Here is a 25,249-nt window from a genome sequence, read left to right as displayed (position 1 = left end):
CCATCATTTTGAGTAGTAAAAACTACAGAGAAGTGGCCTCATTGGAACGCTTTGTTTCAACTTTTAATTTTCTTTTCCTTTTCTTTTTGAAATCCCGATGTCCTGCTTCCAATTGACCACAACGGCAATAACTTCTTCGCTCGCTACCTTGCCCGGAACCCAAGAGTTCCTGCTCTGGGATGGCGGAGCAGGTGTCCAACTGGGCAGAGCTGACCCGTCAATCACCTAAATGTCAGGGATCAGCAGTGGTAGGGGAGGACAGAAGGGCTCCGTGAGACCCATGGAAAGTGGGTTGCAGGGAGAGTGGTGGAAAAGATGAGACTGCTGCAAAAACCCAGGCTGTTCTTATTCCTCAGGAGAAAGAATCAGTAATGTGGTTGTTAAAAACCTGAATCCTCTAGGTTGTGCTTGGGGACGGGGGGAGGGAGAGTGGAAGCAGCCGGGTGGAACGTACGTGTCTTGGGAAGCAGAGATGTCACTGTCTGCTCACATCTGCCCATGGCAGGGGTTCACGTTGAGCCTCCCTGTCTCTGATCCCTGGGCCAGTGCCTGTGAGCTGCTAGCAGGCTCACAAGCTAGCTTTCACAGGGTCCACAGGCTCATCTCCACCTACCTCTGAGAAAGAGGTGATCTTGTTAGGATTGAAGACAGCCAGATCTGGTTTCTTCCTCCAAGAAGCATCCAAGGCCGTGAGCAATTTAGCAGCTTGGACAAAAGCAGATATCACAAAAGCAGGTACCTCTCTGCAAATTTTGATTTTCGACCTCTAAGATCTTCTATTAGTTTTCTTTGTTCCCGAGTAACGTACTGATGGCGCTTTTCACCTCAGTTCCCAACATTGGAAATGTCCAATCAGGGGGCTGACCTGTTTCTCACACCCCTTCATTTCATCTTTTCTTGTCTTCGCCCAACTGGCTGCCTAGATTTATGAAGGCAAAGTTCAGCAGAATACCAGTCTGCTGTTGAATAGTACTTTCTGTCTTGGCATTAAAAGAATAAATAGGCCTTTCTGTGTGTTTCCATATGTACCCAGGCAATGCCCCCAGTTTATATGTGTGTGATGCCTTTCTTCTTAAGAGCTTGAAAGGGCTGTAAAAAGTAGACTGGCCAGTGTTAAAATCCTATGTGACTCTTGTCCGTGAGGACAAAAGGGAGCATCAACCACTAGCTCATCATTGTCTCTCTTTCCTGCTGAATCCAACTTGCGTAGTTTTTGAGCCTCTCTGTTATTGACCAGTTGGGATTGGGACAGTTTGCATGTTTTCAGTCTTTGTTTCTAAGTAAAATGGTAAATCCACCATGCCATGGATTGAGAAAAGTATTCCAAAACCTCTTCATCCCACCCTCCCTCAGCTCCGTGCTCAGAGGTTGGCTGGTGAAAAGTAGTGTCTATGGGATGCTGTTGATTTGGCTGATGTAAGGTTTTTTATCCAATAAAGGGAACTGTGTGGCAGGGGAGGGGTGTGAGTAACCTGGATGTCAGCTAATTCCTTATTACCCACCCAAACCCCACTGCATTTCCTATCAATCAGTCATATTTATTGAGTGCTTACTGTGTGCAGAGCACTGGACTAAGCACAAGAGAGTACAGTGTTACCGAGTGGGTAGATGCACTTCCTGCCCAAAAGTATCTCACATTCTAGAGGGGGTGACAGACATTAACATTTGGTACAGATGTATACTGAAGTGCTGTGGGGCTGAGCGGGTGGTGAATATCAAGTGATCAAAATGTATAGATCCAAGTTCCAGCGCAGTGCAGAAGAGAGAGGGAGCAGGGGGAATGAGGGCTTAGTCAAGGAAGCCACCTTGGAGGAAATGTGATTTTAATAAAGTTTGAAGATGGGGAGAGTGATCGTCTGTCATACATCAAGTGGGGAGGATTTCCAGGCCGGAGGCAGGAAGTAGGCCGGCGGTCAGTGTTTGTACCTAGACCAAAAGCGCACAGGCACTCAATAGCCAAAGAAAGTGGACTTTTTATTTCAGAATCCATGTTCTGTGTTTGGCTGGACAGGCGATGGAGTTTTTGCTTCGCTCACCTGAAGAAGTCCCTGTGGGACAAGTGCCACGATCTAGTAGGTTTAGCCAGAGTTGCAGCTCGATATTCCAGTGGGCCCCCAGAGGGGGAACAGTGTAGCTTCCTGGCTTAGCCCAGGGCACACAGAGCCTAGCGCTTTTTGCACAGCTGGAGCAGATGTGGCATATCTAACATACTCGCATTAACTCATGAATCGGCCCTGCCTTTGCGATCCATGTGGGTTTCTGGTCTAAAAAGCTAGATCAGAGTAATTTCTTCCCTACTGCAAGTGAATTAGCACACATCAGGGGCTCCCTCCAATGAGAAACACAGAAGCTACTCTACTGGAGCAGCCTGGTGACTTCACTGGTATCTTATCACCAGCAGTGGCTGAGATTTGAAACTTCTCAGAGAAAGAAAAGCCTCCCATTGTCCTCACAGTCAGCTGTACACAGCTGTACAAGTTGCACGTGCTCAGGGGTGAATTGCTTTCACTCTGATAATCCATTCCCCTTGGAGCTTTTTGATCTCTCAGCAAATATTGGGCCTTGGTGATTGGGATTTTTCTTTTTTTTTTTTTTCCTTCTGGGCAATCCTGCTAAACCAGATCTGCTAATCCTGCTAGATCTCTGTGATCTTCTGTTTTTCACAAGGCCATAAGCAAAAGTGCTCACATTGTTTCTGAAGACTGGAAGTTAGGACACTTGGGTTCTGTTCCTGACCACAACGGTCTATGAGTGATTGAGAAAATGACTTTCCTCCTATGGGTCTCACTTTCCCCAGCTGTAAAACAGAGTTAATAATGTAGACAGGAAGCATGTCTACCAACTCTTTCGTATTGTACCCTCCCAAGTGTTTAGTGCAGTGCTCTGCACATAGAAAGCACCCAATAACCCTGAGTGATTAATGCCCAGCTCCCAAGAGGTTTGGGGAAAAGTCATCTGACTAAAATAGTTTTTGATTGTCAGGTAGAGGCAGTATTCCCATGCACTAGCTAGAATAATCAGAAAATTTCATCTACATACAAAGGTGGAATAATTGGAGGGTTTCTTCAATGCAGAGTCTCCAGGGAGAGCAGCTTTGCCTCAATTTCTCCAATTAAACTCTCACTCCAGAGCCACCTGCTGTGGTGCCTAGGCCACAGGCATCTTTTCAAATTCTTGTCCCTGGGGACAAACTCACATTGGAGCCTCAACTTAAATACAGTGGCAGGGTTGTTGAGTAACTGGCTTTTGCCATCTAAACTCTGTTTTAAGAGTAATAATAATAATAACAATATTGGTATTTGTTAAGCACTTATTATGTGCCAAACACTGTTCTAAGAGCTGGGGTAGATACAAGGTAATCAGGCTGTCCCATAAGGGGCTCACAGTCTTCATCCCCATTTTGCAGATGAGGTAACTGAGGCACAGAGAATTTAAGTGACTTGCCCAAGGTCACACAACTGACAAGAGGCGGAGCCAGGATTAGAACCCATGACCTCTGACTCCCAAGCCCATGCTCTTTCCACTAAGCCATATTGTTTTACTCTTTCTCAGTAATTCTCTGGTGGTATTCTGATTGCCGGGCAGAAACAGGTCATTGGCAGCGGTTGAGGGGGGTTGGGGGGTAGGGGGTATATGGACCAGTCACCCCAGGAGGCTGATCAAACAGGGGCAACAGTCAGCCTCTATTTGAATGTGTGAGGGAATTGAGAGCAGGCCACTGAAAACCTAGGGGAAAATCTATCCAGTAAAATAACTGCCGACAGCAATCAATCAATAGTATTTAATGAGAGGCTGCTGTGTGCAGAGCTCTGTACTAAGCATTTGCAAGGATATAGTAGAATTAGAAGACATGATCCCTGCTTCGAGGAGTTTTTCATCTAAGCAGAGGTGAAAGATACTAAATTAAAGTACAGATAGGAGGTAAAAGGGAAGGGGGGATATGTATATGAGTTAGTGCTAAAGTGATGGGCTAAGTAAGATATGTACATAAGTGCTATGGAAGGTTGAGGCTACTTAAGTGTTTAGGTGGCACAGATTAGAAATTAATCAGGAAAGGCCTCCTGGAAGAGATGTGATTTTTAGAAGGGCTTTAAAGATGGAGGGAGCTGAGGACTGTCCCATATGAAATGGGAGGTAGTACGAGGCAGAGGGGAGGACGTGAAAAAGCAGTCAGCAACTGGAGAGATGAGAACAAGGCACAGTGAGTAGGTAGGTTAACCTGAGAGGTGTGAAAAGTGCAAACTGGGGTGTAGTGGGAGAAGAGGGTAGATAAGTAGGAGAGAGAGAGGACTAAGAGAGAGTACCTTAAAAACCATGATCAGGAGTTTCTTCTTGATGCAGAGAGGAATAGGCAACCATTTGAGATATTCGAGGAGTGGAGAGATGGGTGCAGAATGATGTTTTAGAAAAGTGATCCAGGCAGCAGAGTAAAGTATGGACTGGAGAGGAGAGAGACAAGAGCCCCGGAGATCAGCGAGGAAGCTGATGAAGGGGTCAAAATGAGATATAATAAGTGCCTGGATCAGGGTGGTGGCCATTTGGATGGAGAGGAAGGGGAAGGTCCTGAAATGTTGTAGGGGGAAAAAAAACTGACAGGATTTGGCAACACAATGAAAACGGGGTTGAGAGAGAAGGAGTCAAGGATAATGCCAAGGTTGCTGGCTTCAGACACTGGGAGGATGGCAGTGCTATCAACTGTGATGCAAATGATAGGTCTGGGAGAGGATTTGGGAGGAAAGATGGAGGCAGCTAAGCACTCTCAGTCTTAAAGTTTAAAGAGCTACTAAATTTACTTTTTAAGAGCTGTGTGTATTTGAGCAACTAACTTCTCAATTCCTACTGACGGTTGATTAGTGTGAGCTAATTTTATTTAGGATGTGGATTGTTTGTTTAAACTAAGTCCCTCCTTCCAGGTTAAAAGGTTGGTTGGTTGTTAGCAATAAAGTCTGGTTAGTGAATTTTTAAAGAAATTTTATTTTGTAGTTTTCATTTGTTTGCTTTCTGAATACTGTAGAGGAGTTTGTTGTTTGGAGCTCTTTCTAATCATTCTCAGCTGAAAGAATTTCTCATGTTTTTTCCTTTCCAATCACCACTGACAGTACAACCTACCATTCTAGTAGTAGTAGTTGGTAGTAAATAATAATTGTGGTATTTAAGTGCTTACTACATGCCAGGCACTGTACTAAGCACTGAGGTGGATAAAAGCAAATTAGGTAGGAACAGTAGCGATGATATTCGAGAAGCATGGGGATAGCTTTTTGATCTAGTAGAAGTGGCATGGCTTACTAGAGAGTTTATTTGTCTGCTTTAGATAACTCTGGGGGCTCTTTAATACAAAAGGCTATATACCGGTAAAGCCTGCTAGAATCTTGAAGATGTAGGTTTCTATTTTGTTCCTAATTTCTATTTTCCTATACGTGTTGCTTTAGCCTTGCATTCTTAGTCTGAATCCCCTTTCCTAACAGAGAGACTCCAGGGATATAGGATCATTCAACCAATCAATAATAATAATAATAATGGTATTAAGCACTTACGATGTGCCGAGCACTGTTCTAAGCACTGGGGGTAGATACAAGGTAATCAGGTTGTCCCAAGTGGGGGACAACCACTTATTCCCCATTTTACAGATGAGGTAGCTGAGGCACAGAGAAGTTAAGTGACTTGCCCAAAGTCACACAGCTGATAAGTGGTAGAGCCGGAATTACAACCCACGACCTCTGACTCCCAAGCCCGTGCTCTTTCCACTAAGCCACGCTGCTTCTTAATGGTATTTATTGAGCAACTACTGTGTGAAGAGATGAAGAGCTTGTAGGAGTACAGTATAACAGAGTTGGTAGGCAAGTTCCCTGCACAGAAGGAGCTTAGGGTCTTTGAGGGTAGAGACCAGAACGCCCTGAGTGGTGCTCTAAAATAATAAGGTGGGAAAACTCTAATCTAAAGGCTTTAGAGAACATTTCAAAGATAACACATCTCCACCTTCAAGGAGTCTCCTTATAGAGAAGCAGCGTGGCTCGGTGGAAAGAGCCCGGGCTTGGGAGTCAGAGGTCATGGGTTCGAATCCTGGCTCTGCCACTTGTCAGCTGTGTGACTTTGGGCAAGTCACTTAACTTCTCTGTGCCTCAGTTACCTCATCTGTAAAATGGGGATTGATTGTGAGCCCCACGTGGGACAACCTGATCACCTTGTATCCCCCAGTGCTTAGAACAATGCTCTGCACATAGTAAGCACTTAACAAATACCAAGATTATTATTATTAAAGAAATGACCCTTCGGCCACCCAGTGTCTTCGCTAGGGTGCCTGGCAGAGTGATAACAATCAAGTTGACAATTCACACAGCACAACATTGCAACTGGATTTATTGTTATTATTATTATTATATTTGTTCAGCACTTTGTGCCATAGACTGTATTAAGCACTGAGGTAGACGCTGAGGTAGATACAACGTAAACAGATTCATTCAATCGTACTTTTTGAGCACTTACTGTGTGCAAAGCACTATACTAAGCACTTGGGAGAGTACAACAGAACAGTAAACAGACACATTCCCTGTCCGCAAGGAGCTTATTGGGTCCAGCCCCTGCCCTCCATAGACTAAGAGGTTCCACCTGGTTCCTTCTGACTCCCAGGCTCATGCTTTATCTGCTAGGCCACACGGATTCTCATTTCCCTCTGCTGGAGCCAGAGTCAGCTGTGAGGGTAGCACAGCAATCCAATATGCGGTGTCCGGTTCTTACTTCTTCTTTCTGTTAATGACAAAGTAACCTACAAAATAAGAGGGGCTTAATGGAGAATTAGCCTAGGTCTCAACTGTCTCCTGCACTGAGAGGTAGCTGCTCTTCTTATTCCTAGAAATCATGAGGGTGTGGAGGTTATCGTGCCCCACGCTGCTGTCCTGCCAGAGTATGGCAAAGGTATTACAGCCATCTACATTGCCAGGCTTCTCCTAGACCAACACAAGTGCCAGGTCTCGTGAAAGTGGTTGGCAGCAGCTCCAAGCCCTTCACTCTCTGGGCATCGTGGCCTAGAAGAGAGGCAGCCTACAGAGGGAGCATTTCATTCAAATCTTCTGATAATAATAATAATAATCATTTGGTACTTGTTAAGCACTTACTATGTGGCCCTACACTGTTCTAAGCACTGGGCTAGATACAGGTTAAGCAGGTTGGACCCACTAGGTGTCCCACATGGTGCTCTTAGTCTAAGTAGGAGGGAGTAGGATTCATTCCCACTTTACAGATGAGGAAACTGAGGCACGGAGAAGTTAAGTGATTTGCCCAAGGTCACACAGTAGACATGTGGCAGACCCGGGATTAGAACCCATGTCCTCGGACTCCCAGGTCTGTGCTCTTGCCACTAGGCCATGCTGTGAGTACACACTGAGTCTGAAAAGGTGACCTGTTGATGGTAATGGTATTTAAGCACTTACTATGTGTCAAGCAGCGTTCTAAGCCCTGGGGTAGATACAAGGTGATTAGGTTGTCCCACGTGGGGCTACCGATCTTAATCCCCATTTTACAGCTGAGGTAGCTGAGGCACTGAGAAGTTAAGTGACTTGCCCAAAATCACACAGCTGATAAGTAATGGAGTCAGGATTAGAACCCACAACCTCTGACACCCAAGCCCGTGCTCTTTCCACTAAGCCACGCTGCTTCTGTTCCGACACTGCAAGGGACATTGGAGAAGAAGTAAATTCTCCCCAGACCACTTCTTTAAAAGGCAGTGTGGTCTAGTGGATAGAGCACAGAAGTGGAATTCAGGAGGCCTGGGTCCTAATCCTGGCTCCACTATTTGCCTGCTGTGTGACCTTGGGTAAGTCATTAACTTCTCTGTGCTTCAATTTCCTCATCTGTAAAACGGGGATTCAGTACCTTTTTGCCCAACCTTTAGACTGTAAACCTCAGGTGGGATGTGGGCTGCGTCTACCCCAGGGCTTAGCACAGTGCTTGGCATATAGTCAGCACATAAAGCACTCCCCAGTTGTTCATAATGTCATTATTTCAGTGTGTGTAATTGGAAAGGAGGCCAGGAAAGATAGAGTTCAGTGGACCGGTATTTTGATAACTGCCCTCCTGCCACAGAGAGGCCGTCAAAGGTGCGGAGAGGCACACACCGTTTTTCCTATGAAACAGTCCCCACTGAGTTAGATTCTCTAACCACAGCTACTCAGGATTCAGCAGTACCTTTCTAACCTGACAAGTAGAGCTGTTGTGAAATCAGGAGTTACCGTTGAGGTTTGGGATGCCAACTCTTCAGACAGCATGGGCAGCACTGAGAGCAGCCGTGAATTACAACAAAGAATTATCCAGGTTGCTCCATGGGCTCATTTTTTAGTCTTGAGTTATCATCAGAGGGAGGCGGCTGGTTTTTTTCACCCGCATATTTGACCTCCTGGTGGCCTCATTTGTCATATCACTAGAGACCCTGAAAACAAAAATACCAACATCCTTTCCCTCCCCTCCCCCGGCTGCTCTTTTAACATTCCCAATGTATTCACAATGTTGAACCAGCAGAAAAAGTCTTTAGCAGTCTTCTGAGGTTCCACACACTGCTACCCAGGAATGTAATCCTCCAGAGTTCCCAACTGTAACTGCTGATAGCACGTGGGAATTTCTGTCCTCAGGGAGTTTTCATGCCAAAATGCCATACATCAAAATCCCTAACAAAGGGGATAGTAGAGAGTCCCAGATGGGTCTTGGCCTTGCAAGACTCCTTCAGGGCAAGTTGTTTGAATTTGATTTTTCTTTTTCTCCTTTGTTCCCTGAGTGCTGACTTGTGAATTGAAGGAAAAAGAGGAAGGAGTTCCAGATTTTTGAAACTGCTTCAGAAATTTGGAAGTGGATCACAGAAACTCCAGTTTCTGGATACCATCTTCGATAAATTCGGGGTTGGGGACTGTTAGTAGAAATAATAGTAACAATAGGGACAATAATAATATTCTCCCCTGTGTTAAAGGGTTTGTAAGTTTACCCTGGTGGAGTGGCCCCACACCAAACAAATGGGTTGTAAACATACCCATATCACCCCTTAATGCTATTTTGTGAAACCTGGCCTGCTCAGCCGTTCACATACCTCACTTTATTTGCCCCTTTCAAAGAAGAACTAAGGCATTCGATCAATCAGTAGTATCTACGGAGTGCCTGTTCTGGGCAGAGCACTGTACTAACTGCATGGGAAACAGTATACAGTAAGTAGGCACAGTCCTTGCTCTCCACGAGTTTATAAGCTAGTGGGGGGAGACAGCAAAATAAACTACAGATAGGAGGAAGATGGGAAAAGGAGGGCTGTGTACGTGAGTTGGGGCTTAAGTAATGGGTTATTTAAGGTAGATACATAAGTACTACAGGATGTTGTGAGTACTTGGGTGACAGGGAAGTGTTCAAGTGGCAGTTGTGGGGGCTATAAACTGAGGAGATTAGAAATGTATGGGGGAAGGCCCCCTGGAGATGCAATTTTGTAAGGTCTTTGAAGAAGGGAAGAGCTATGGACCAACAGAAATGTGGGGGCAAGGAGTGCCAACCCATCAATCAATTACTGGTATTTATTGAGTGCTTTGTGCAGAGCACTGTCAAGGGAAGGGCATGAGCAAGAGGTTGGAAGGAGAGATTGAGGCTCAGTGAGTAGATTAGCTTGAGAGGAATGAAGAGTGTGCCCTGGGATGTAGTAGGAAAGGGAGTGGATAAATGGGAGGGAGAGTGCTCGTGGAGTGTCTTTGATCACTTCGATCAGGGGTTACCGATCATTGCCTTACAGCCCAAATTAATTCTTTCCCCTCATCCATTTCAAAAGAATGCTCAGTCTTTTAGGGTGGCTACCAAGTTGATCTGCAAGCCATTTCCTGGGAGGACAGTGTTAGGATTTCCAATGCTAAATGGGGAAACTGGGGCCCCAAAAGGTCAATTGACTTACCCGGAGTCACCCTGCAAGTCACTGGCACAGCAACAACTAGAATCCAGGTCTCTTGACTCCTGTTCTGATGTAATATTGTGGTTGGAACACAAGAGCAGTTGTAAGCCATTCACCATTGTTGTAAACCTCTTCAATCCAGAAATGTTTCTTTGTAGTTCCGATGTCCTTGACTCTGAGATTTTGGAGGATCCCTTCCTTTCCCAACTTTCAAATGTGGATCGCTGGCTTTTTATTCCTTCACTGCAAAAGAGAGAATTGCAGAGAAACAGCACGGCCCTGTGGATAGAGGCCGGGCCCGGGAGTCAGAAGGACCTGGGTTCTAATCCCAGCTCCACCACTTCCTGCAGTGTGACCTTGGGCAAGTCCCTTAACTTCTCTGTGCCTCAGGTACTTCATCTGTAAAATGGGGACTAAGACTGTGAGCCCCATGTGGCACATGGGTTATGTCCAACCTGATTACCTTGCATCTACCCCGGTGACTACTTAGAACAGTGCCTGGCACATAGTACTTAAAAAATACCATAAAAAAATTAAGTGTTGTTTACATGAGGTCAACAGGTGCCAACCCTGATTCCTTACTCAGATTCACAACTTTACACTAGAAAATATAAGCTGCTTAGAATGACTAGACAAATATTGAGTGCTTCCTGTGTGTAAAGCAATGTACTACGCGTTTGGGAGAGTACAGTATAACAGAGTTGGTAGACACGTTCTTTGCCCACAGGGACCTTACAGTCTAGAGAGGCACTTAAGAGAATGCAAAGTCAAGAAGCAAACCAAATTCAGGGATATGTACTGCATAGACTTCAGTTTTTTGTTTGTTTTTAATGGCATTTATTAAGCACTTACTAAGTGTCAGGCACTGTACTAAGCACCGGGGTAGATACAAGATAAAAAGATAAAAGGGTCCCAGGTCACACAGCAGACAAGCGGCGGAGCTGGGATTAGAACCCAGATCCATTTCCGCACACTGACTCGGTGGCTGCCTTATCAATCCTGCTGCTTACAGATGAGATGCAATATTTTTTTTTTTTCAGGGATCAGGCCACTAATTATTTGCACTTCTTCAGGGTATGTTCCTCAGAAGAACCCTAAACATATTTGTCATTTTCATTCGTTCATCCAGTCATATTTATGGAGCATTTCCTGCATACAGAGCACTGTACTAAGCGCTTGGAGGAGTACAATAGAACAATAAACAGACACGTTCCCTGCCCACAGTGAGCAAGACCTCTCCCATACAGAGCACAGGTTCACAACCTGAGATGCATTGGTGTTTCTGGGCTGTAGCAGGCTCAAATCGTGTCTCAACACCTCAGCTTGTCAAGACATACGGTTGCTCATTTTGTCAGCAATGGGAAGATGGTGAGAAAAGGGCTGAAGTGGGGCAAAACATGGTGTTTTGAGAGGACCTTTGCCATAAATCTAGACACCCTCAAAGCTCCTGTCTTGTCTGCCCCAGGGCCAGACGCATCCCCCAGCGATAGGCAAGGATCTGCCAACGTACTAATATTTGCTCCTGTGTCATTGTCTAAAATCCAACCAGTTGTCATGGGTGAGAGGTCAGGGTGGCAAGGTGAGGGAGCTGGTTGTGGGGAAGAGTTTGGGAGTATATTTAACTGAGTGTACCATAGAATATCTGATGTCAATCTACTGCTACTTTATTGACTGTTGCTAGGAAGCACTAATTCTTCCTATATACGATGCTGAGGTCTGTCAAAGCAAGTTGAATGTTAGTCATAGAATCTACCCCAATCACAATTTCTTCATTCCTCCACATCTCTCTAGGCTCCATTCATAATGCCCCACCCCCCAAACACACACACATTCATTTCTCCCCCATGCGTATCCTTCTTTTATGAGTCGACAGGTAGAAATACCCAGTCTGCTCTGAGCACTCCCTGCTCTCTTGTATCTAGTCTCTGCATCCTTCTCTGCTCCTGCCCTCTCCCTGACTCTGTTCCTGGGGGTTTTTCTACTGCCTCAGCAATCTCTGTCCCTTCTCCTGCTCGCTCTGTTGCTGCTGAACTTTCCTCAGAGACCAGCTCTGTCAGTCTTCTCTCCCCCAGTTGTCCTATTGAATGCAGGCTCTCAGGCCTCAATCTTCCATCCTTCCTAGCATTTCCATCTTTCCTCTTCCTTCCCCAGCCCTTTCCCCTGCCTGGATCAATCAACCAGTGGTATTTACTGAAGTGCTTACTTTATCCAGAGCACTGTACTAAGCACTTGAGAGAGTACAATATAACAGAGCTAGTGGACGTATTCCTTGCCGATCCTGCTTCTGCTCCTCTCATGCATGGCCCTACCCTCCTAGTCTGAAAGCCATCTCTGAGCCAATCAGAGTACTCCCAAGTGGTGACCCCAATTTCCTATGTCTACATCTTTATCTCTAGATATTCAGAGAGAGGGAAAGATTAATCCCTGCCGTTGTGGTCAGGCCGTTCCTCTTGAACACCTGTGAACATTTGGTTACTATTTCTTCATTAATGGAATTGTCTGCTTTTCTTTTTATCATTCATATCTTGGCTCTTACTCTTTAACCGATTGTATGTTGGGCGATTTGTGTCCATTTGTCTTTCCCTCAGATTGTAAGCTCCTTGACTCCAGGGACTGTATTGTTTACGTCCATCGTATGTTCTCAAGTGCTTAACATAGTACTCTGCACATAGTAGGCTGTGTCGATAATGACAGTTGATAGATCCTTCACTACTAATTCCAAGCTCTCTCTTCATTTGGGGGTTCGATTGGGTTGAAAGAACTTGCTGCACACCCTTCCCTCTTTCCCCATCTTTTCTTGCTCCCTTTCCCTCTCTCCTTCTCCCTTTTGCTGAATTGTACATTCCAAGTGCTTAGTACAGTGCTCTGCACATAGTAAGCGCTCAGTAAATACTATTGAATGAATGAATGAATGAATTTTGCTTCACCAGTCTCCAGCCCATCACTCTCTCTCCCTCCCCTGCCCTCTTCCCACTTTCCCAAACCCAAGTCCCTTGTCACCAGAAACTCCGGCCTCCGGGACTTCTGGGTTTTACTCTATTTTCTAGCCCGTGTAGTTCATTCCCTATGGCAAACCTCTCTTCTGGCTCAGAGAGGCACGGGTGCGGCGCTGAGCCAGGTCGGCCCTTCATAAAGCGTAGCCGGGGTGAAGGAGAAGGCTGGCTCCCCCTTCTCTTGCCACTCTTAACTGCCGCCTTTTCATTCTATCTCTCTCAGGAAAACTTGCAGAAGTTGGTACACATTGAACACAGTGTCAGGGGGCAGAGCAATCTCCTCCAGCCAGGAAGGGTGAGTGCGGTAGCCGAGTCTCTGATAAGGACATTGTTTTCGGCCAGTTTTATTTCTGTCTGTGTGTGGGGTGAGATTTCAGACCGCCTGGCTACAGGTGGTGTTTACGGGCCCAGGCCTGGGCTGGGCTGGCTTTGGCCAGAGCCACAGTGAGGAGGGAAAGGCTGGGAGCCCTTGTTCTGTCTGGCAAAATGCCTTGAGTAGAGGGGAAAGGGCCCTGGGTTGTGACTTGTATAATTCCCCGGGGTCAGGGCTGGTACCACTTAGCTTGCGTAATGTTTTCATATGAACAGAAACCAGCGCCCTGTGGGCTGGTTCTCCATTTTAAAAGAATAGTTTTCTATTTTGCACCAGGCTTGATTTAAGCTAACTTCTCACCTCTTCGAGGGGAACATAAATCATTTTCAGAAGGCCAGCTGTTTGGTTTGGGGTGGAGCGGGGGGTAAAGTTAGGTGTTGGGGCTTTTGGGACTCTAATGAGCGCCCCAGTGTTGTCGGGTGGGGGAAGATTAGTGCTCTTCCCAAAGTGCCTGTCTGACTAGTGGGATCTGAACGATGTGGAGAGAATCTTTGCCCACATAATAATAATAATAATGTTGGTATTTTTTAAGCGCTTACTATGTGCCGAGCACTGTTCTAAGCGCTGGAGTAGACACAGGGGAATCAGGTTGTCCCACGTGGGGCTCACAGTCTTAATCCCCATTTTACAGACGAGGTAACTGAGGCACCGAGAAGTCAAGTGACTTGCCCAAAGTCACACAGCTGACAAGTGGCCGAGCCGGGATTCGAACCCATGACCTCTGATTCCAAAGCCTATGCTCTTTCCACTGAGCCATGCCCTCTCCCCCATTATCTGCCCCCTGATAGAGTTCTCTCTAGTCTTCACAGACAGGTCAGGTGCATGAGAGGGGAGGCCATCCCACGTGGAGACTGACTCTCGATCAGTGGTACTTATTGAGCCCTTACTATGTGCAGAGCACTGTACTAAGCTCTTGGGAGAGGACAATCCAGCAGAACTAGCAGGCACGCTCCCTGCCCCTAACACTCTCCTGTTTCTTTCCCCAGGAATTCCTGAAAGAAGGCACTCTGATGAAAGTGACCGGGAAGAACCGACACCCTCGGCATTTGTTCTTGGTAAGGATGCTGGTGCTTTCTCAAGCATAACAGGGCCACAGCCAAAAGGAGCTGTGAGACCCAAGGAATTAGGCACACGCTCTGCGGGTAGCAAGGCTGTCCGTGCAGTGAGTATCCTTGCCAAGGTTAAATGGCAGGAACAAAGAAGGCTGGGGAGAAATTAATTTCCTCTTTTGCACAATGACCTGGTACTAGAGGGGTAAGACATAGTCTGAAGCAGCTGCCTCCTCGATCCCGCTTCCGCTGCCCTCACAGAACAGTAGCAACTTTATGTCAGTTGTGGGTGATACGAGAGAGCCTTATAGACACAGGACTTGTGTTTGTTTTTGAGCCCAGTGTGAAGCAGAGTGTCAGAGTTGAGCAATGTATCTCGGGATTTGCCTGCCTTGGCCCAGAGGCATTAGGAAGCAGGTAGAAGCAACGTGGCCTGGTGAAAAGAGCACGAGTCTAGGAGCCAGAGGGCCTGGGTTCTAATTCTTGGGCAAGTCACTTAACTTCTCTGTGCTGCAGTTCCCTCTTCTGCAAAAGTGGGGTTTCAGTACCTTTTCTCCCTCCTACTTAGACTGTGAGCCTCATGTGGGACCTAATTATTTTGTATCTACCCCAGCGCTTAGTACAGTGTTTGGCACGTAGTAAGCACTTAAATACCACAATTATTATTATTATCATCATTATTACCATCATGATTATTATAAATGAAGACAAAAGGCATGGTTGTGTCTCTATGTAAAACCATGGGGTGCCCACACCCGTAATATTGTGTACACTTCTGGCCCTAAGGATAAACAAAACAGAGCTGGACAAAGTACAGAGAATGGCGACTAAGGTGATACCCCCTAAGGAGATGAAGAAGCTGTCATATAACTGTGGTATTTGTTAAGCGCTTACTGTGCCAGGCACTGTACTAAGTGCTGGGGTGGGTACAAGTAAATCGGTGTCCCACGTGGGGCTCCCACTCTCAATCCGCATTTTACGGAGGAGATAACTGAGGCCCAGAGAAGGGAGGTGACTTGCCCAAGGTCACAAGGCAGATGCGTGGCGGAGCCGGGATTAGAACCCATGACCTTCTGACTCCCAGGCCTGTGTTCTATCCACTATGCCATGAGAATAGACTAAAAGTATTAAGACTCTTCCATCTGGAAGACAAAGACTGAAAAGGGACCGTGATTGTAGTTTATAAAATAATGAAGGGCACGCACAGGGCAAACCCAGAAGAATTACTGTTCATAAGATCCTGGGAGTGGTGGGAGTAGGGCAACCACCAAGCACAAGGAAAAACTCCTTCACACAGCAGTTGGTTAAAAAGATGTAATTTGTTAAAAGAAATTGTGGAGGCAGTAGGTTCAAGAAGCGTTTGGTTAAATTCATGGACAGGATGTCCATAATAGGTGACTCGAGGTAAAAGGTAGAGATGCTAGATAGTAATAATAATAATAATGGTATTTGTTAAGCGCTTACTCTGTGCCGAGCACTGTTCTAAGCGCTGGGATAGATAGAAGGTTAGCAGGTTGTCCCACGTGGGGCTCACAGGCTTAATCCCCATTTTACAGATGAGGTAACCGAAGCACAGAGAAGTGAAGTGACTTTCCCAAAGTCACACAGCTGAGAAGTGGCAGAGCCAGGATTAGAACCCACGATCTCTGACTCCCAAGCCCGTGCTCTTTCCACTGAGCCACGCTGCTTCTCTAACCACCCAGCCCTAGGGAGGATGAATGTTGAGGAAGGAAACTATCACGATTCCTCTAAGCATCCATCCCATTGTCATTTCTGGTGACAGACCCTGGACCGGATAGGCTGTTGGTCTTATTCACTGGTGGCCTGGCTCATGCCCTTATGTTCCTAAGAGCCCTGCTGTCGGTCCAGTGAAAGGAACACCGCTCTGGGAATCTGGAGACCTGGGTCCTAGTCTCAGGTCTGCCCACAACGGGCTAAAGTGGACAGAGACCGCACATACCTTTCGTAATGTGCTGCAATCCCGCTCACCGCGCTCAGTGCCCCAGCAGGAACATGACTTGAGGGATGATAAGAGTGCAGCATGGCCTTAGTAGAAAGAGCACGGGCCTGGGAATCAGGATGACCTGGGTTCTAATCCCGGCTCTGCCGCTTGTCCGCCATGTGACCTTGGGGAAGTCACTTCACTTCTCTGGGCCTCAGTTCCCTCGTCTGTAAAATGGGATTAAGACCGTGAGCCCCGTGTAGGATAGGGACTGTGTCCAACCCGATTTGCCTGTTTCACCCTCCGCCCCCAGCCCTTAGTACAGTGCCTGGAACATAGTAAGCCCTTAGCAAATACCACAATCATTATTGTTATCATTATTATTATAAAGGCACTAGCAAATTCCCCGGTCCTGAAGCTTTAGGGCTGAGGTTCCTGATGGGAGACTCCATCATGTGTTCTTATGGGATGCCACACTTAACGAGGCCTAGGGGTTCAGATAGGACCTTTCACTTCCCACTCATTCGTCTTGCTTCACATCTTTGGATTTCAAAGGGTCTTCTCTCCTGGTTCTGGTTCTCACCGGTTATAGTGAATTCAGCGATGGCCAAGTCAAAATAAGACAAGAGTAGGCTTTGAAAGGTTATTTTCACAGAGAACTTCCTTTTCTCTTCGAGAAATGTACAGGGCACATCCAACGCTTGGTACCAACGTACATTTTGCAGGGAGGGTGAACTTTGAATTCTTAATCCTCCTCCAGGACCTCCTCTCCCCAGGAACCTTGGATATCAGCACCAGTACCCTACCCCTTTATCCCAAGCCACCAAGAAGAGTTTCCTGGATAGCCCCAGAGACTAGGTGGGCTGGTAAAATGCTAATAGGAGCAGGGCAGGCACCCTGGGCTGCTGCCATCAATCAGGCAGGTTCTTGAATTAATCAAGAGGCACATGTGAGCAAGTGAGCACACAGCCAAAAATTTATGCCTGCATGAACTCAAACTAATGGCTTTCAGCTGATCCAGAAAAATAACAATAAAAAGATCTGGTCCCTAATTCCCCTTTTGTTGGATTGAAAATGTGACTGTTTGCATTTGGTCCAATCAGAAACATGTGGCTTTGGGATTTTATTTTTTTTCCAATAAATTTTGGTTTTGCCCTGTGCAAACTCAGCCATTTGTTCAACATGTGAATAATTTTCCCTCCAGATTCATGTTTAAAAAATCAGTCTGGACTTCTTATCCCTCTGATCCTTCCCCAAAGCCCCATTAAGCTGCCAAATCTTTGCTCTCCAAGATAATCCATTTAACCCTGTCATTTAACACCCCTTATGACCCTGAACTTCCACCCAGTTTGGCTTCTTGTTGCTCCCAGTTCAGTTCGAGTGGGGAGATGAGTCCGGGCTCCATGAGCCTTAGAAGGAAGCCTCTCCCCCTGCACCCCTCCCGGCCCCTCAGACCCATAGGAAATTTCCTGGGAACACATACACCGAAGGGATCCGAGCAGCCGGAAAAATGAAGCCCATTGTGTCTCTTTTCCAGACTGGGAACGGGGGCACCAGCAATGGAATTGCTGTGTCTCTAGGTCAGGCTGTCAATCAGGAAAAGAGCCCAGGCCTCTGCCTGTGGCTCCCTTTCATCTCACTCTCCACTGCCCTCCCTTCCACCCGGAGCGTGAGTTGGAGGCCATCCTGAAATGAAGGAAGAAAGGAGGCATTGATGTGGCCATCATTTTGCCCAGTGGCTAAATGACCGACTGGCCTTCAAAGACTCAGCTTTCTACCAACAGATCTGTTGCCCCTATTCAAAACTGATGTTGGCTGTAGACCCTGGATCGGCTTCCCCAACTCCTCCCCACCCCTCCGCCCACCCCCCACCCCCACCCCAGTAGCTGGAAACCCTACTGAACAGAACACTCAGGGCTTGACACACAATAATTTTACTGTAAAAGGAATTTGCTACTCTCTCTCTCTGTAGTATCTCATTCATCTTCATTCCAGAGACAGGGCCTGATGGGGTCATTACCACGGTGGGATCTAGGGAGAGCCAAAAAATGTCCCCTCTCTAGAAATCAAACAGTCCTTTTCCAAAGTCAGGGAGTGTGAAGGATACTGGAGGGTGTGCCCGCAGCAGAGTGTGTTAGCCTTTCATGACTATAAAATCCCCAACTTACTGATAGTTCAGTTTCCCATCGTTTTTTGCCTGCAGCTTCACGGATGAGATTCTAGACCAGAACACAAAACTTAAGGGTCTCCAATCCTACCTGAGTTAAGTCTTGGATTTAGAACATTCCTGTGAGTCTGCAGGTCGAGTTTCAAAATGCCAGTAAATGGCTGGGGATGGACACCGTATCTTTATTGTTAAAAGGAGGAGGAATTTTAGCTGATCAAAGTGTGACTGTGTCGAACCAAAGTTAAGCCTTTGCTGTATCATTTGTGATTGTGTGTGTGTGTGTGTGTGTGTGTATGTGTGTGTGTGAAAGTCCTTGTGTTTCTGCAGAACTGGGTCTGTTATGTGTTGCATGTGGGTGTATTAACTAAGAGCTACTTGTCAAGGTTCTGGAGTCAGCAGTCTTCTACTGGCCAATGATATTGTTGAATCTGGTGCTTCCTGGCAGGATGTTTGGTGTGCTTTGCTGGGCGCCTGTTTCCTGAGGCCCGTCTGTGTTGGAGGCTTTTTGCACAGAGCACAGAATGGGCTGCTAAACTTGGCAGCCCCTTCCCGCCTACGAGACTCTTCCAGTCAGACACTATCTCTTATCTCATATTTCCAAGAATTTCTCTACAGAGCCTGCTTATGTTGGAAGGGAGGGGGAGAAATAGCCATGGCTGGGAGTTTGGGGTTAACCCTCTGAACAACAATTCAGGCTTCTGCTGGATTTAGGAGAACCCAGGCTGTGTGGTGTGTTTGTGGGTGTGGATGTGCATGCAGGTGCACACTCATGACAATCTAATTATCATACAAAAAAGAAAAAAAATCACAAAGGAGAGATTTGAAAAAGCTGAGATCCTTGGATGAAGGTTAGAGGCGTAGTAAAAATTACCATTCATTGACCATACTAATTATCCAAAGCAAAAGGCAGCATGTGACTTTTGATTAATATGAGGTCTCTTAACTCTGTTCAAATTTTCCCTCTTCTGAATCCACTGGTTCCTGTGGCCGCTTTCTTCACCTGCTTGGTTTTCTGGGGTAATGATGGATGTCTGGAGAGCAGCAGGGCGGATGATGCATTCTCTCCCTGGATTGGCCATGGATGGGGTGTGTGACCCAGGACCGGCCCTTGAGCTTCTCTGGGCCTCCCCTGCCCCACCAGTGAAATGGGGAGATTGACAATGACCTTCTTCAGTAAGAGTGAATATGGAGTGCTTTATACTCTATCAATCAAGGGTTTTCACTGAGCACTTCCTATATGCAGAGCACTATACTCTTAAGATATTAAAGTACTAATATCTTAATGGCAATCACCCTGCTGGGGGCTTTCCCCCTCCACCCCCGTAACCAGCATCCTTCCTTTCAAGAGCTGTTTTCCTGCCTCGCCTCCCTCAGGAGCACTTCAGCAGAGCAGGGCACCTGATTTGCCTTTCAGATGGGGATTCAACACCTGTTCTCCCTTTCACTTGGACCATGATCCTCATGTGAGACAGGGACGGTGTCTTATCTGATTATCACATATCTACCCTAGTGCTTAGTACAATGCTTGGTGCATAGTGAGTGCTTAACAAACACTATCATTATTATTACTATTATTGTCATCAGCAGCAGCATTACTATTACTATTACCTGACCTTAAGTAAAGAAACCCATCAGAGAGGGGCAGGAGCCTGGCTGTGAGTGGGGGGCAGTGTGCTGACCCTAGGGAGTTCTGTGGTGAATTTGCAAAGGGCTTATGCTATAAATGTCACCTATGGTGGCATTTTCTGACCTGGGCTGGTGGGTTTGCTTAGGGGCCAAGTTTAAATCTGGGGAGATAGCCCCTAAGATCTAAGATCCTGCCCTTTTTGTGGGTGGTCATCATTCAATCAATTAATGGTATTTATTGGGCATTTACTGTATGCAGAGCTCGGTACTTAGCACTTGGGAGAATACAACAAAACAGAGATGGTTCACCTAACAGAGTTGGTAGACTTGTGTTCTGCCCACGGGGAGCTTACAGTCTAGAGTTCATGGTCCTGGGCAAAAAGGTTGGGAAATGAGCCCTCACAGGACAAGAGAAGTTTGCGGTCCTACAGAAGACATCCTCTCAGTCTGGAAAGTCCAATCCCTGTTACCTCGTTGCCAAAAAGTTTCAGTAATCAGAGGGTTTTCAGGCAGGGCTTTCCATTGGTTACTTGTTCATAGGGGAAGCCAAGAAATATTTATCTTCCCTTCTCTGTGGCAAAATCACGACAAACACACTGCTATTGGAGATTAATAGCTAATTTTTCCATTTGTGTGCAGTATGGAAAAAGGAAGAAGAAAATATCTCGATGGGCAATTAGAAAACAAAGCCTTCCTTAATGTTTAATAAAATCTTGGGATGCTAATCACAGTTGCCATGGCAGCACTATGCGCTGGAGGCAGCTTAGAGAAAGAGAGTGAGGGGGAGAGATATGAAAATGCGTCCATTATTGATAAATAAAATAAACCAGCTTTGGAGACAAAGGCACGGTGGTGCATGCTGGGAAGATCCTGGTGGTGCCTTTTATGAGCTAATCTTTGTGACCTTGATTACTTATTCTTTGTGAAGGGGTTTTGTGCTGGATACTGGCCAGGAACAGCTGATGTCTCCTCTCTGACGAGGAACTTGGTGGATTTAGCGGGCACATCAACGGTGTCCACACACTGACTATACCTAGGGAGGTCAAAACCACAGGGGTGAAGCGTTGCTTTTGTTGCTAGTGACAAAAGGAACCACCATCTCTCCCAGTTTTCCCCTTACCACAGGGTTGGATTTGGACAGTGACTTCTACTGGGTTCCCTTCAGTACTGGACTCCTAACTGAACTCTCCAGCCTGGGAGATCAGATGACCCTCCCTTGGATTCTGGGTGCTTCCCAGCCAATCGCTTTCAGTGGATTCACTGACCATGACCCTGATTCTGTTGGGGCCAGATTGAATCTTTATGCAGGAAGATCTGCCCAGTGGCCCAAATTAACCGGGAATCCAAATGCAATCACGCAGTTGAGTTGTACTAATGTGAGCGTGGAGGGTGGATTATAGAGCAATAAAAAACCTGGTTAAAAAGGCGGTGATGAGCCCTTGCCCCACCAGTGAACTGGGGAGAAAGATGACGAGCTTCTTCGGAAGGGGCAGGTAGAGAGTCCTGGGCCATTCTAGAATGCTAAAGGATAGCTTGATGGCAATGGAAATTCCAGGAATTTCTGGAAAGGAAAAAAGGTAGATAATCTCACCCCTTCCCCACCCACTAGCCCCTACAGCATTTCTTCCTTCTCAAGGTTGGCTCCTTAAATATAAGTAAAAGAAACAACTTGTGTATTTGAAACAGCTTCCAGATCTTAAAACACCAGTACACCCCAGGAATTCCCAGAAAGTCCATGGAATCGATCCATTTTGCAGATAGGAGAATAGAGGCTCAGAAATGTGAAAAGATCCTATTTCTGAGCAGGGATGTGTTAGCGGATGGGATAGTAAATGGCTCGCTCAGTGGGCTGGGAATCCAAGCCTTGGCCACCTGGATCCTGCCCTGCCACACCAGGATCCCCTCACAGGAAGGATGAAGGAGGCAACATCTGCTCTGGTCTTTGAAACCCTCAGGAGAGAGGCTCTTGTCTCATTAAATAGAAACAGGGTCAGCACTAACACCTTGGTCTTCTTCAGCAAACCTGCATTTTGCAGCTCTGATGGGAGGACTACTTGAGCGGAAAGTAGCTCTGTTCTTTCAACCCCTCTATTCCTCCAGCCTGGGTCCATGAAATTCCAACTTCCCTGGGGCTGTCCAATTCTCTTGGCACGGGACAGTTATGAGCTAACGTTCACTCGAGTTGAGCCTTAGCACAAATTTGGCAGCCTTTTAAAATTGAGGCCCCCATCCTTAAATACAAATCATTTGCATTCCTGAGCCAGAGGCGGGGGGAGGGGGAGAAGGGGGAAAATTCCTTCTGGAGTAAACTGCTCACCAATTAACCAGGTCCAGACGGGGCTAGGTGTGTTTTGGGAAAGGCTTTTTCTACCGGAAAATTCCTTCTGTGACCTGCGTGTCCACAGAGCAAGTCTCATTCTCAGTATCAGTCAGTCAATCACTGGCATTTATTGAGCGCTTACTGTGTGCAGAGCACTGTACTAATCGCTTGGAAGAGTACAATACAATAGAGCTGGTCAAAATTTTTCTTTGCCAGGAGAAGGCCACGCAGGGAGGACTAGTTTTAGAACTCCATATCCCGTATCTTTGCCAGTCCCCTTCTGGTTTACGTGAAGAGGGAGCAGGGAACCGCTAAGGAATATGTGGGTTTGGGACTTGTTTGTTTTGTTTTGTTTTTAATGGATGTGTGTTTTGCCCTGTACACGTGGTCACTAACGCTAGCAAGGCTGACTGGGAGAAGAGTTTCCTTCCAGAAAGAATCGTTTGCATCCTTGAGATGTTCACTTCCTGAGATTTGAGCTCAGTGGAAATGTCTATAGCTGGAGGGGACCCTCTGCTCCCAAGAGTGTAGAGGTGCAGCATGGCGTAGTGGATGGAGCCCAGGCCTGAGGTCCTGGGTTCTAATCCCAGCTCCGCCACTTGTCTGCTGTGTGACCTTGGGCAATCACTTCACTTCTCTGGGCCTCAGTTACCTCATCTGTAAAATAGGGATTGAGGCTGTGAGCCCCATATGGGACAGGGACTGTGTCCAACCCGATTTGTTGTATCCACCCAGCGCTTAGCACAGTGCCTGGCACATAGTAAGCATTTAAATACCATAATAATAATAATAATAACAATAATGATAAGGTCCAAATCCCCTAACAGCATACGGTTACTGTTCCAGAAACCCCACCGGTGTCCCGAGGATACAGAGCTTCTTTTCCCGCCCCGCCCCAGGACAGTTCTGTACCTGGTTTGATTCCAGTTGATTGTCCAGGTAGCAAACTCCAGCCCCACTCTGAAGCGGCCTAATGTCCTCCACTGTTTTATCTGTTTAAGAGGAGATCCGGGAATGGATCAGTAGAGGGATCCCAGCTAGCAGGTCAGAATTAGACTCCCATTCGAAGCTCACCCAGCACCCATCTGCATCTGCTCAGGCTCTTCCCAGCCCTTGCTGTGTCACTGTCACTAGCACTGAATAGCACCCCTTCACCCTCCGCCTACACTTATCCCATGGAGAGGAATCCCCGCCCCTCCGGTTCCCACACACTTTAAAGAGACACTGACAAGTGGTTTTGTTAACAACTTTAGGTCTCGTGCAAACAGTCCTAAATACCCTCTGAAATGCTAACATACGTGCTATTATTTTTAATGCCTAAAAGGCGCTTTTGTCTCTTTGACGTCTTCCTCCTGCGATGCCAGAATATCTAAGAAACAGCAGCAGGACTTCTTGTCCTGGTGCCTGAGAGCTCAGGGTGTGGAAACTGACTCGAAACAGAAAGTAAAAAATGATTCAATGGGATCAAATTGAACCTTGGAGCCCCAAGGACATAGAGGAAAGAAAAGCTCTATTCTTTCCTGTTAAAGCATTAACCTCCCACCCCAGAAACCCATAGTCTTGAGGCAGGAGCGTTTTGGGGGTCGAAACCCTAAACCGGACGGTGTCTCTTCAAACCATGTCAATTTCCCAGCTTCAAATGAAAATCTCAAGTGAATGCCTTCCCTGTCAGGGTTGTGGAACCTCCACTGTCCTTGCTTTCTAGGTTAGGTTGCAAAGTACACGATAAAGTTGATTTGTGGCTGTTCCTCCCCTAGATGAACGATGTCCTCCTCTACACATATCCCCAGAAGGATGGCAAATACCGGCTGAAGAACACGTTGGCGGTTTCCGGCATGAGGGTAAAGTTTCATTCCGGCTCGTGGTGGTATCTTAAATTGGAGAGTCAGAGAATCTTACAGTAGGAAGGGGCCTCGAGAGGTCATCTAGACTGGTCCTCTGCCTCCAGTCCCCGTGCCCTGTAGTTCATCCCATCAACAATCCATGTGCCGTTTTCTTAGAACGAAAAGCCCATTGCATTGGGCTTGCCACTCGTGGAGCTCACTGCCACATCCTGGAGGGATAGGTCTCTCCTCAGCAGATCCCAGAGAAGGAAAGAAAAGGTGGGGGAGGGGATTTTCTCAGCCTAGGTTTGAGTCCTCGGTTTGAGTCAGGGGAGCCAGGGCAACCTGCAGGAGGTGGGGTGGAAGGGGAGTTTTACAGATCCATCATATAGGTGCCCTCAGCAGGGAGGCCTAGTGGAAAAGGCATGGGACTGGCAATGGACCCCTGCAAGACCTTGAGCGAGTCTCTTATTAACTCTGTGCTCAGTTTTCTCATCTGAGAATGGGGATGAAACACCGAGCTCCTTATCTTCCCACCCAAACCCTGTCCTTTCCCTGACTTCCCCATCATTGTGGACGGCCTGACCATCCTTCCCTTCTCACAGGCCCGCAACCTTGGTGTCATCCTTGACTCAGCTCTCTCATTCACCCCACACGTCCAATCCGTCACCAGCACCTGCTGGTCTCACCTTTATAATATCACCCAGATCCTCCCTTTCCTCTCTATCCAAACAACTATCATGCTGGTACAAGCTCTCATAATATCCCCACCGGATTATTGTGTCAGCCTCCTCTCTGATCTCCCTTCCTCCTGTCTCTCTCCACTCCAGTCTATTCTTCATTCCGCTGCCCGGATCATCTTCCTACAGAAACACTCTGGGCATGTCACTCCCCTCCTCTAAAACCTCCAGTCGTTGCGTATCAACCTCCACACGAAACAAAAACTCCTCATTCTGGGCTTCAAAGCTCTCCATCACCTTGCCCCCTCCTACCTCATCTCCCTTCTCTCTTTCTACTGCCCACCCCGTACACTACGCTCCTTTGCCGCTCAC

The 25,249-nt window shown here is 46.8% G+C and overlaps 1 protein-coding gene across 5 annotated transcripts in view; it reads left to right on the top strand.

Annotated features, from left to right (window-relative positions):
- Nucleotides 1–25,249, top strand: part of FGD5 (FYVE, RhoGEF and PH domain containing 5) — a 188,507-nt gene that overhangs the window by 138,424 nt on the left and 24,834 nt on the right. For 4 of the 5 annotated variants that reach the window (XR_005659489.1, XM_039910178.1, XM_039910176.1 and 1 more), the window contains exons 11-13: nt 13,121–13,192; nt 14,257–14,325; nt 24,132–24,215. Coding sequence is in view for 4 of the 5 variants with exons in the window: in XM_039910178.1 (XP_039766112.1) it covers nt 13,121–13,192; nt 14,257–14,325; nt 24,132–24,215 (225 nt within the window). In the remaining variant the exon portion in view is untranslated. The remainder of the gene's footprint in view (nt 1–13,120; nt 13,193–14,256; nt 14,326–24,131; nt 24,216–25,249) is intronic. The other variant, XM_039910177.1, reaches the window with a different exon arrangement.

This window comes from Ornithorhynchus anatinus, chromosome X1 (genome assembly GCF_004115215.2).
Source record: "Ornithorhynchus anatinus isolate Pmale09 chromosome X1, mOrnAna1.pri.v4, whole genome shotgun sequence".
In the NCBI taxonomy this organism is placed as follows: Eukaryota; Metazoa; Chordata; class Mammalia; order Monotremata; family Ornithorhynchidae; genus Ornithorhynchus; species Ornithorhynchus anatinus.
Note: the sequence above shows the minus strand (reverse complement) of the source record. Positions and strands in the feature narration are given on the sequence as shown.